At 41.3% G+C, this 12,733-nt stretch overlaps 1 protein-coding gene across 9 annotated transcripts in view; it reads right to left on the minus strand.

Annotated features, from left to right (window-relative positions):
* Positions 1–12,733, minus strand: part of LRRC36 (leucine rich repeat containing 36) — a 54,519-nt gene that overhangs the window by 4,481 nt on the left and 37,305 nt on the right. For 2 of the 9 annotated variants that reach the window (XM_025426504.3, XM_025426512.3), the window contains 6 exons: positions 10,607–10,772; positions 9,485–9,630; positions 8,546–8,669; positions 5,317–5,431; positions 3,734–3,900; positions 917–2,190 (listed from right to left, as the gene is read on the minus strand). In XM_025426504.3, coding sequence (XP_025282289.1) covers positions 2,126–2,190; positions 3,734–3,900; positions 5,317–5,431; positions 8,546–8,669; positions 9,485–9,630; positions 10,607–10,772 — 783 coding nt within the window. In that variant the 3' untranslated portion in view covers positions 917–2,125. Of the gene's footprint in view, positions 1–916; positions 2,191–3,564; positions 3,901–5,316; positions 5,432–8,545; positions 8,670–9,484; positions 9,631–10,606; positions 10,773–12,733 lie in introns of those variants that run through there. The other 7 variants (XM_025426505.3, XM_025426513.3, XM_049109680.1 and 4 more) reach the window with 6 other exon arrangements.

A 12,733-nucleotide genomic window follows, 5' to 3' on the forward strand; every position in this document is an offset into this window, starting at 1 on the left:
TATCGCCTGGTCATAATGGGGGTAATGACATTCATACCCTGCTGACCTCTGTGTTACCGCTTACTTGCATGTCACACTCTGCCGATCTTTCCACTGGTAACCCTGCCCAGAAAGAGACACACACCAGGCAGGCCCCTTCCATTAGCACAGAGCCAGAATGCCTGAGGATGCTCCTTAGGGAAATCTAATCTTTCTCCTCAGTCCTGACCCATAGTCTTAACATCACAGCTTGCCATCCTGCTATTAGAGCTCAGTGTTGGCCTCTCCAGGAAAGGAATGAGACAGCAGACTAGGCCTGGGCCAAGTGTTGCGTAGGGCCCAGTGCCAGGCCTCAGATCAGTGCCTGCTGACAGGTCCCCACCTTGTTGGGGCTACCAAGGTTAGTCATTGTGGGATCCAGCTCAAAAGATCAGAAAAATGCGAGACCAAGAAGAAACTCAGAGACTAGATAGTCCAACTCTCTGATTTTATAGCTGAGGAAACTGAGGCCCAGAGTGAGGGGGCTTCTGCAGAACAGAGCCAAGAACCATGCCTCTTCTCCCAAGGCCAAAAATGGGGCTGGATGGCCACTGATAGAGCATAGCACCCAGCCTTTGGTGTGACCAGGGTGTCCAACAGTGAAGGAGCTTCTTCTCACTGATACCCCTCATATGTTCAACATCCCAGGTTGAGAGGAGGTAGGGGAAATCTCTGGTCCCTGAGGACTCCTGGAAGTTTCCAGATCAACCTTTTTTCTTCTCTGAGGCTCGAGGTGTTAGGCCATAGCTATTCCCAAGTCCAAGGCTTTGGGGCCAACTCTCCTTCCTTCCTAACAAGCAGGCTGGATGGGACTTAGGCCTACCCAGGACAGGGCAACTCCCCAGGGTGATAGAAAAGGCTTAACAGATACACACAAATACCTTTTTTCTGACCTGGATAAAATTGGCAAATCAGTACCCTTGCTAGCAAAGCCAGGTAGGCAAGGAAGAAAGGTTAGGTTTTGTGGGATGGAGCTATTAAAACTCTCTATATAGGGGTAGCCCGGGTGGCTCAGTGGTTTAGCGCCGCCTTCAACCTGGGGTGTGATCCTGGGGGGACCCAGGATCGAGTCCCACGTCGGGCTCCCTGCATGGAGCCTGCTTCTCCCTCTGCCTGTGTCTCTGCCTCTCTTTCTCTGCCTCTCATGAATAAATAAAATCTTAAAAAAAAAAAAAAACCCAAAACAAACAAACAAAAAAACTCTATATATTAAACTGGCAGGAAGACTACACCTGTCAGATTGCCCTTGCTCTTTCTTTTGGACACAGAACTTCCTGAGAATCCAGTTTCCATCCCAATTCTGTTTCCTTTTTTCTCCCAACAGTGCCAGGCATAGGGTTGAGGAATCCCTCTCCACTTACTTTCTACTTGCCACCAGAGCCTTCCCCATTCTATGTTGAGCCTGCTTAGCCCCACAGGGCAACAACTCTTTGGCCCTTTCTTTGACACTACCAATCCCTGCCCCTGCCCTCTGGACCAAGGGCCACGAAGGGGAATTAAGAAACACAGCTGACTTCCCCAGAAGGGGAGAGCAGCCCTGGAGAGGTGCCTGGCCTGGGGCAGGGCCAGCCACTTTCAGTGACAATAGAAAATAGGATGGAAGGTGACTAAGTCTGCTTTTCCTTAGAGGTACCCTAACTAGTTCCGGGTCTAGCATTATTAGATGTTCATAGGGCAAGGGAGGGAGAGCTGGGGTTGGAGAAAGAAGTTAATTATTTTTCCCTCAATGGTTTGCCCCCTAAGTTGGCCTGTGTACTGTGCTAGGACCTTGGAATATGACAACTTAGGGCTACGAGGCTACTGGCTAAGGCTACCCTACCTGTGCAAAGCTTACACTCTTTGAAGGCCTCTTAATGGGGCCAAGGCAGGCCTAGAAAAGTCAGGAGCGGGGCTGTTCCTACTATTTTCACAGAGCTCACTTGAGCTCCTACAGAGCCATGCAGCTCAAAGAAACTTAGGGCTCCTCTGTACATGCTTCTTTTGGGAACCCACATAAAATTCAGAGGTCTGTGGATTTTATTTATAACTTAGAAATGTGTGATCTTGGTTGTGATCTTCTTGTCTCATTATTTTGGCTATAGCTCTCCTTCCCTGCAGAGTACCTGGGTCAGGGGAGCAAATAAGTGTGTAATCTTTCCACCTGTCTCTTTCTCTGACAAGACCGACAAGACCCTGGAGATGAAGAGAAGCACAACATGGAGTTAGGTTGACAGTCCTTCGCCCCCTACATGCTCTCCGGCAACATTAGCTGCCTGGGTTACTCTAAAGCAGAAACATACTTAGAGCCATTTTCATGATCTTTCTCATTGATTTTTTAAATGCTCAACCAGTCAGGATTCAAATAAAAATTATGCCTTAATTCTGAAACACAGGGTACTCATGTGTAAAATGAGCTCAAAGCTAACATTCGGAAGTTTCATCTCTGGTCTGGATCACACTAGTCTTTTCTCATATTTCTTCCTCCTCTTTGGTTCTCCCCTAACTCCACATGGTCCTCAACCCATTCCTCTTACAGAGAAAGCTTCTCAAACACAAATATCACTCCTTTGCCCTCTCAATCTAAAATCTTCAAGGAATGGTGTGACCTAGCTCCTATCATCTCCTCGCTCCTCTGTTCCCTGAATGGACCATGTTCCTTCTCATTGCCTCTGCCCTTGGCCCTATGCTTTGCCTGGTGACCTATTCATTCTTCAGGTCTCAGTTGAAAAGTCCTTTCTTTAGGGGTGCCTGGCTTTCTCAGTTGGAAAGGCATGTGACTCTTGATCTTGGGGTCAAGAGCTTGAGCCCCACATTGGGTACAGAGAGTCCTTAACATAAATAAAAATTAAAATAAAAAAAAAAGAGAGATAATTTCTTTAGCAGACTTTTCCTGACACCACACCTCGCAGGCTAGGATAGGTCCTCTGGTTGTATATTCTTCTACCATTATGACCCCATGACCCTCTAGGGGCTCCAGACTCTTCTACTCTGCATTCTTGGCCTGGGAGACTTCACACACCCCCTCTGTTACCATTTTAATTCTGGAAACTTCCACTAAAAAGTCCTCATTGGTGCCTTCTCCAATTCCCCAGAGTGGAAACTCCTTTCTTTGCCTCTCTTTCTCCCTGTCTTTTTCTCCAGGGCATCTTTGGGCTTGTATTTAAACTTGTTAGGTACCAATATCAATCTTTGAGCTCTATCACATGAGTTTTGCTTTTCTCTTCAACTCAATTGTTGGCTGCTCCTAAGCTGACACCAGACAGTGTCACCTTTTTACTATGGTGGAAGGAAACTCAAAACATGTTTGATGAGCCAATCAGTATAAGGTCTCTAAAATTTTTCTAACACAAAACACAACTGGCCACTGATGTTCTTTTTAAACCTTCTACTGCATAGTTTCAAGTTTCAAAAATCAGAAAAATGTCTGATTTTTTTCTCTTCAACATTTTCAGCCAAATGTTTATGTGATATGCCTAGAATTATATGCATTATTTCTGTGAGCAGGAAGAAAGAATGACTAGACAGGAGGAGATAAAAAGAGAAATAAAAAGGACCAATACAATGTAATCAGATTAAGATTTTTTTCTTAATCTTATAGGTGAATACCACCATACTAGTGGCAATGACACCGAGAGCCCCTGGGGCCAAGAGGGAAGCTGCAGAGAAGGTGCTCAGTGCTAGCTCCATAAACTAGGCTCTGGAACAGAGTCTGAGACACTCTGTATTAGATACTGACCCGTGTCATGTGCTACTGGTGAGGAGGAAGTCAGTGTGCTTTTCCCAAAGGGTGATGATCTCCCCGAATGATGACTCTTCTCAGGAGGCAAGAGTGCTTTCCCAGAATAACCTTTTTGCTCTTTATTCAGCTGCTGCAGCAAATACTCATTAGTTACCACCAGGGATCTGAGGCACAGGCAAAAAAAGACAGTCACGAAATCATAAAAGCAAAGTAGATGCTATTCAGACCTGAAATGTTTACTAAAGACAAATGTTAAATGAAGTAACATCTTTAAATAGAAAGAACTGACCGATTTATGAGTGGGTTATTTTAAAAGCAGGCTGACAGTTTCTTTCTTCATTACATTTCTGTTTGATGATGTTCCAGACTGACTGTAGCAGTAACATAGTTCACATTTTATATGATTGTTCTATTCTTTCCAAAAGCACTTTCATGATGAGGTAAGAAGTACTGGAAGATTGGCATCTGACCAAGCCTCCAATTTCTATCCCCAAATCTTAACCTCTACTTCATCTAATTTATCCTGCCTCTGCAATTAACCAATGGTGCTAGTCAGGACTGTATTCTTGGACTCTGTATTACCATATAATATTAAAAGCTATCAGAGGCTAGCCAAAACAAAACAAAACACATGGTTTGACAACACAAAGAATTATTTCAAGTTACTTTAAAATACAGCAATTTGTATATCACTTAAAGAGATATACCCTAATGTTCTTAAAATGTGGTCTCCAAATCAGCAACAACAGCATCACCTGGAAACTTATTAGAAGGGTAAATTCTCTGTCCCCATCAGGCCTGAGTCGAAACTCTGGGGAGTGGGGGCCCAGCAATCTGCATTTCAGTAAGTTTTTCAGGTGATTCTGATAACCCATTTTGAGGAGGATGACTTTATACTACTTCCTCTGCTTTTGTGTTTGAAATAATTATAACGAAAAGTCTACAATGGATCTGAGTCTAATTCTCTGAATATGGAGCTATCCTAATTCACTAGCTATTCAGGAAGTAAAGTTTAGGGATCAAGGTTTGGGAATGGAGTTCTTTAAACTTCACTGAAAGCCACAGTGAAGGTGTTTTACAAATCAAAATGTCAAGAGCTTCTGTAAATGTACCAATACAATAGTCTTGGGGCCCCTTCTAATTTGTCTAGCTGGCATCCTGAGGGATGAATTATGTTCTTTGAAGAGGCTGATGCTGTTAAACTCCTCTGAAAAGAACAAATACATTGGACTTTCTGTCATTCCCCCTAAGTGCTTAATGTGTCTTCTGAGATCATTAGGAGGCAGGCATTTTCCAGAAGAGCCAGAGAGATGATTTTAGGGGCTGACTCAAACAAGGGTCCTGTTGGATCCAGTGAGAAACTACTTATTGAGGTGTTGCAACCCACCAACACCAGCAAAGACATTTAGTCCCTCATGTGTCCTGGAACACAGAAGGTTTACACATGGATACACCCAGATACATGAGGTTTATACACAAAATGAACGTGAAAAATATATAGATATTATCAAATAAGACAAAGCATATAAAAGAAAGTAAATATCTGCTTCCAGAATCCAGCTAGATGGACTCTCTCCTACCTCTGACTTTCATGGAGAAGGGCCACTGTCTCCTCCAGCTTTTTCAGCTGGGCAAGTTCCTGATTCAGGCAAGCCACTTGCATGTTCAATTGCTGGTTTTTGCGCAGAAGATCGTCTACAAAGGGTACAGTAGCCAGGTGTGAACAGGATTCCAAGTCACTATCTCTGAGCACCGTTTAAGTAGTCAGGTGGCCATCTTAAAGAATTGGGCACCCCACTGCCCCCACCTCCACACTGTATTCACCAGTCCTTCCCTTAGAGACAGCAAATATGGGGCTTAGCAACAGAGAGATCTGAATGAAAATTCAACCATTTAATATTACACATTAGTTTATTTTTCTGAGTTTCACTAGAGCTAATAACCCTGCCCCACCACGGTTATGAGGATATAATCTTCATTTAGCATAATCAACTTATTTTTTTTTAAGATTTTATTTATTTATTCATGATAGTCACACAGAGAGAGACAGAGAGGCAGAGACACAGGCAGAGGGAGAAGCAGGCTCCATGCACCGGGAGCCCGACGTGGGACTCGATCCCGGGTCTCCAGGATCGCGCCCTGGGCCAAAGGCAGGCGCCAAACCGCTGCGCCACCCAGGGATCCCAGCATAATCAACTTATATTAGGTCTCTCTGTATTCTCCATTTTACTTTGTGAATGGCTGTCCTTCACTCTTTATAGAATCAGTGAAAACATCTAGAACTGTGTCAGGCACATAGTAATAACTCAGTGAGTGCTTGCAGAAACTGAATTTGTAGTCAAGACGCTCATAGTGTCTAGCTCCCCAAATATATTACCAATGACTGCAATAATGAAGTAGGTAAAAGCACACGAACTCTGGTCCTAAGTCAGTCAGTCTTCTAGAACAGTACTTCTTAAACTTTAATATGCTTATAAATCACCTGGAGATTTTGTTAAAAACAGATTGATTCAGTAGGTTTGAGGGGAAGCCCAATATTCTACATGTCTAACAAGCTCCCAGGTGATGCTATCATTTCTGATCTATGGATCACTCTTTGAGTAGCAAGGTTATAGAATATGGAAAACAGAGCTGCATCAGCTGTATCAGCACTAAGCCAAAATACAGTACTGTACCTAATGGTTGATTGAAAGTTGACATGTAGTGAACAAACATCTATTTTCAGAGTAGGTAAGTGGAGATGCCTTGATTATTCAGGCTTGTGAGAATCAGATAGTGAGGAGTTCCAATTCTGGAAATTCAGTGCTGACTTCTAAATCAAATTCCTCATATAAATCCAAATGCTCATGATGCTTAGCGATGCTGAGCTAAATGTTTAAAGCTCAGGATAGATTTTGTCTAAAATACTGGCCTAAACTATGTTAATAATAAAGTAGTACAAATCAAAATAGCAACGGGATACTATTTTTCACATCACAATAGAAAAAAAAAAGTAAAAATACCAAAAACTAGTGTAGACAAGGATGGAGTGAAAAGGGCATTCAAATTTACTCACTGCTGGGACGTCTGGGTGGCTCAGCGGTTGGGCGTCTGCCTTTAGCTCAGGTCATGATCCCAGAGTTCCCGGATTGAGTCCCACATTGGGCTCCCTGTGGGGAGCCTGCTTCTCCCTCTGTGTGTGTCTCTGCCTCTCTCTGTGTCTCTCATGAATAAATAAATAAGAATCTTAAAAAAAAAAAAAAAAAAAAACAAAACAAAACTCAAATATACTCACTGCTGATGGGAGTATAAATTTTAAAAACCTGGGCAGCCCTGGTGGCGCAGCGGTTCAGCGCCGCCTGCAGCCCAGGGTGTGATCCTGGGGACCCGGAATTGAGTCCCACATCGGGCTCCCTGCATGGAGCCTGCTTCTCCGTCTGCCTGTGTCTCTGCCTCTGACTCTCTCTGTGTCTCCATGAATTAAAAAAAAAAAAAAAAGAAAGAAAAAAAAAAGAAAAAACCTTGCTTGGGAGTATTTTGACAATATGCAATAAAAACCTCAAAAATGTCCACATCTTTTGAGCCACTAAATTCTACATCTAGGAATGTCTCCTAGGAAAATAATCTAAAATTTACGTGCATAAACAGGTGCATTATTCATGATAATGAATATTAAGACTCTCAGCTTCATTCAAAGGGAAGAGACAATTTCAGAGAAGCATTTCTACTCAGGGTCTTCACTCAAGCATTTCATTTCAAATTTTCTGAATATTTGTAAATTTTAAAAAATTATTCATATGATATTATAGGAAATGCCTTTACCATTAAATTAATAATATTAGGGTATTAAAATCTGATTGCTGATTGCCTAGGGTAGAAAGTAGGGGAAACTCACTGCACAAGGATCTGAGAAATGTTCAGTATTTTAACTGAGATGGAATTAAAAGAGTGTATATATTTGTCAAAACTCATCTAATTTAAAATGTATGCATTTTGTTATATGTTATTTATTTTTAAAACATCAAGTCATAAATTTTATTTTTTAAAAGATTTTATTTATTTGAGAGAGAGAGAGAAAAGCGGGGAGAGAAGCAGAGGGAGAGGGACAAGCAGACTCTACACGGAGGGCAGAGCCTGATGCAAAGCTGGATCCCATAACCCAAAGACTATGACCTGAGCCAAAAAAAAAAAAAAGAATCAGACGCTTAACCGACTAAGCCATCCAGGCACTGCTAAAAGATTTTATTTTTAAGTAATCTCTAAACCTAACATGGGGCTGGGAGTCACAATCCTGAGATCAAGGGTAGCATGCTCCACAGACTGAGCCAGCCAGGCGTCCCTCTCAAATTTTAAGTTAAAAATATATGTATAGGGATATGGTGAAAGAAAATATACCAAAAATAATAATGGCAGTATTACAGGATAATGGGATTATATTTTCCTTATATTTTCCCAACTATCTATAAACAATATGTTCTTTTAAAAATTTTAAGGAATCTTTACACCAAACGTGGGGCTCAAACTCACAACCCCAAGCTCAAGAGGCACACCTTTACTGACTGAGCTAGCTGGTGCCCACAGAACAAGATCTTCTGCAATAATCAGAAAGTGTCAGTCTCAAAAATAATGACAATAATAACATCTGTACCTGCTTTACACTGACAAAGAGCTTCAAACAGTAACTCAAGACATTTATATTACAACTCTCTGAGGCAAGATGATTATTTCCATATAGGAAGCCATGTGACCTCTAGATAATGAAGCTTATTAAATGGGTCATCTATAAACAGTTGTTTTGGGACATCCCACATGTTGCTTTCCTGAACTCACCGTAAGTGTGTGACTGGTGCCCACTCACCACCAAGGTGGCAGCACCTTCCTCCAACTGTTGGATTTTTTCTGACAAAATGAGGTTTTCTTCTAGCACTCTGACCAGTTTTTGCTTCAAGCTTTCCTTTAGATGAAATGAGAAAACAAAATACAGGTATATTAAGAATTTGAAAAAAAAAAAAAAGAATTTGAGTGGAGTGCTTTTAGTGTCTGTGAAAGACACTTTCCTCTGTTTAGTGATAAAACGAGTGGAGGTCAGCATCTAACTTTCTCATTAGAATTTTAATTCATTGGTAAACATAGCACAAGTGCAGCAAACAAACATCACATGGAGATGCAGTCTTTCCTGTGAGTTATCCACTACTCTTGAAGAACGAGTACTTCTTTTGACAGGTAGTACGCAATTCTGAGTCACCTATCCGAAGTTTCTAGAAGCTCAAGTTGGTGTGTGAAAATCCTTTTAGGTTAAGAAAAGAGGGAAAAAGCCTAAGGATAGGAGTCCCTTCTTCCTTTTCTAAACTCAGCACCCTAATGCTCTAGGAATGGCCTCTGGTTCAGGGCTCTCTGTTCCATCAGAAGGGAGGAAAGCCAATCCCAGAGACATTGACCTCCTCTCATTAGAATTAAACCATAACCTTCCAAAATATGAACCTAAGTATTTTCATTCTAAGGTCATTTTTTTTCTTTCTCTAAGTCTTTCTTTAGAATTTTTGGAATACGGGAAATATTAGGGTGTCATCCTTGCAGAACCTCCAAGTTTTCCTTATGCTGGCAAGTTTTGTGTTCCTACTTTGCCCTGACTGACTTCTTTGTATTTTGGTTCCCAAACATCTAGGTTCATGGTGATGATGATCTTTATGGCACAAAGCTGTTCTAGTTTTGCTGCTCTATCCTTTTCTAATAAAGAAAGTTTAGGAAAGGGAGATGAGAGAGGCATACCATGTCATTGGGGACCACATGCCCAGCCTCCTTCAATTCCATCTCTCTTCTCCGGAAGGTCTTTGACATGTCTTCAGGATGTGAGTGACACCACTGCTGGGAAGGAGCAGGGACTACCAAAGTCAGAAGCAAATCTCGGGCAGGACCTGCCAAAAATTCAGGTAGGGCACACGAGCCAATCTTAAAAGCTAAAGCACAGAATTCCTAGCCAAAAACTACCAGCTCTGTAGGACAAATACAGTTATCTAATACCCCCTTTTTTACAAAAATTTACTAAGTGGCTGTAAGAGGTATTTCATAATGGATAAGAAATTCTATCCCATCCCCTCTATGGAGAAATGACAGTAGACCTTCATGAGTAGACCCTCAATAGCCCTGTGCTATTCTCTAGTCACTGATGAGTGGCTCCTGAGGATAATTTCCTAAAAAATGAGAGACAAGAGTCAATGTGGGAAGGAAAGTAACTATGCTAAGACTTTTTCTCCTATGTATCCATTTAGAAATTCAAATTAAACAAAATTAAGCCCAAGCAATGTTAAAGTTTCTAGTTTTTCCTAAACATTTACCACCACCAATATCTCCTTGAACTTTTTTTCCATTAAACAAATAATACTGTGGGGGCAACATTTACAGAACATTCTTTCCTCCAAATTCCTAAAAAAGAAGCCCTAAGAAGAGTCCAAATAATTTATTCATTCATTCAAGTTTTTCAAATTATAACATTTCAACAGGCATCTTAGAATTCTGATGATCAAACCCAATTTTTATTGTATTTATTATTGGCACTGTCCCAAGGGTCATAAAATCCTTCTGTAATCATTACCACCACCATGCTCTATTTTACATACCTCATCACTCTACGTATTACTTAAAGACTACCAAAAAAAGTCATTAAAGAGACAAAACAATTGGTATGGGAGGGAAGGATGTTGATAAAACAGGGAAGAAGATTATGAGAAAAATGCAGATTTGTCAGTTACTGTGCCACTGAAAGATTTTGTTAAGTGATCATGGGAACAATTTTTTCCCTACAAGTTAAAGGGGCTGAGTGGCTTTTATAGGAACACAGACTGGAAGCAAGGTCTGAGCCCTTCTCCAGGAGCGGAGAATGCATTCACTTACCGAGAAACTTCTTGTTAAGGAGGAGAGAGCCAGAGCCATTCCAGTGCTTATCCACAAGCTCCAAGAGCTGTCTGAGGACAGTGGCCACATGGGAGGTTCTGGCAGAAATCGGGGGACTGTGATTTCCTGGCAAACCATGCAAACTGCCCAGGTCACTAGAGAGAGGCTCAAGAAAAAAAAACAAAAACAAACCAAACACCAACCATTTGTCATTCTAACACAATATGGTAAGACTCTGGACATTTAAAGTGTTAACATTAAAAAAAAAAAAGGCGGCTTCATCATTCAGTTTGGATTTGAATATTATTTCTAAGCAAATGTAGTAGTATATTCAAAGATAATTTCAAATATAATAGTATACTAATTTTTTGTAGAGATTAAAAAATATTAAATTAAGTTATATAGTATAAAAAGATTAAACTTGCAGAACATTTTAAAAACATATTACTGGGCAACCTGAGTGCCTCAGCGGTTTAGCGCCGCCTTCAGCCCAGGGCCTGATCCTGGAGACCTGGGATGGAGTCCTACGTCACGCTCCCTGCATGGAGCCTGCTTCTCCCTCGGCCTGTGTCTCTGCCTCTCTTCCTCTCTGTGTCTCTCATGAATGAATAAATAAAATCTTAAAAAAATATTATAGATCATAAAATGGGGAGTATTTTTTTTAATTTTTAAAGTTTATTTAAGTCATCTTTACAATGAACATGATACTCAAAACTCATTCATGACCCTAAGATCAACAGGGCTCTACCAACTGAGCCAGCCAGCCTCCCAAAAATGGGGAGTATTTTATCTTATTTCATTTTATTTTAAAAGATTTATTTATGTTAGAGAGAGAGAGAGAGCATGAGGGGAGGGGCAGAGGGAGAAAAAGAGAGAATCTCAAGTAGACTGCACTGAGCATGGAACTCAATGTAGGGCTTGATCCCATGACCTAAGACAAAATCAAGAAGCAGATGCTTAACTGACTTTGCCACTCAGGCCCCCCTGGTGAGTATTTCAAAAATTTTAACTCATAAGCTTATATTTAATATGTTAATATATATTTGTATACATTTATTTATATATTTATATATTATGTATAATATATACACTTATAAATATGTATTCAATTACAATATTAAATATAAGTGTTATAGAACTTTTTAAAGATTTTATTTACTTATTTGAGAGACAGAGATCATGGGCAGAGGGCAGGGTCAGAGGGAGAGGGAGAAGCAGACTCCTCACTGAGCAGGAGCCAGACACAGAACTCAATCCCAGGACCCCAGGATCATGACCTGACCTAAAGGTAGACGTTTAACTGACTGAGCCACCCAAGTGCCCCTATAATATTTTATTTTATTTTATTTTTAAAAATTTATCTTATTTATTTATTCATGAGAGACAGATGGGGGGAGGGAGGGGTGGGGGAGAGAGGGAGGAAGGGAGGGAGAGAGAATGGCAGAGACACAAGCAGAGAGAGAAGCAGGCTCCATGCAGGGAGCCTGATGTGGGACTCGATCCCTGGTTCTCAGGATAACGCCCTGGACTGAAGGTGGCCCTAAACCGCCACCCAGGCTGCTCCCCCTATAACATTTTATTTTTATTTTATTTTTTAAAGATTTTATTTATTTATTCATGAGACACACACACACACACACAGAGAGAGAGAGAGAGAGAGACAGAGAGGCAGAGATGCAGGCAGAGGGAGAAGCAGGCTCCATGCAGGGAGCCCAATGGGGACTCGATCCTGGGTCTCTAGAATCACACCCTGGGCCAAAGGCAGCACTAAACCCCTGAGCCAACCGGGCTTGCTCCCCCCCCCCCCATAACATTTTAAATGTTATAGGTTAAATGTTATTGTTGGACCCAGTACTTTTTTTTTTCAAAGTTTCTTTTTTTTTTTTTTTTTTTTTATAAGACGTTATTTATTCATGAGAGACACAGAGAGAGAGAGAAGCAGAGACACAGGCAGAGGGAGAAACAGGCTCCACACAGGGAGCCCGACGTGGGACTCGATCCGGGGTCTACAGGATCACGCCCTGGGGTGAAGGCGGCGCTAAACCACTAAGCCACCCGGGCTGCCTTGTTGGACCCAATACTAAAGTTACTTTTTATTTAGAAAGAATCTTATATAGAAAGATGTAT

This window comes from Canis lupus, chromosome 5 (genome assembly GCF_003254725.2).
Source record: "Canis lupus dingo isolate Sandy chromosome 5, ASM325472v2, whole genome shotgun sequence".
NCBI classification, from domain to species: domain Eukaryota; kingdom Metazoa; phylum Chordata; class Mammalia; order Carnivora; family Canidae; genus Canis; species Canis lupus.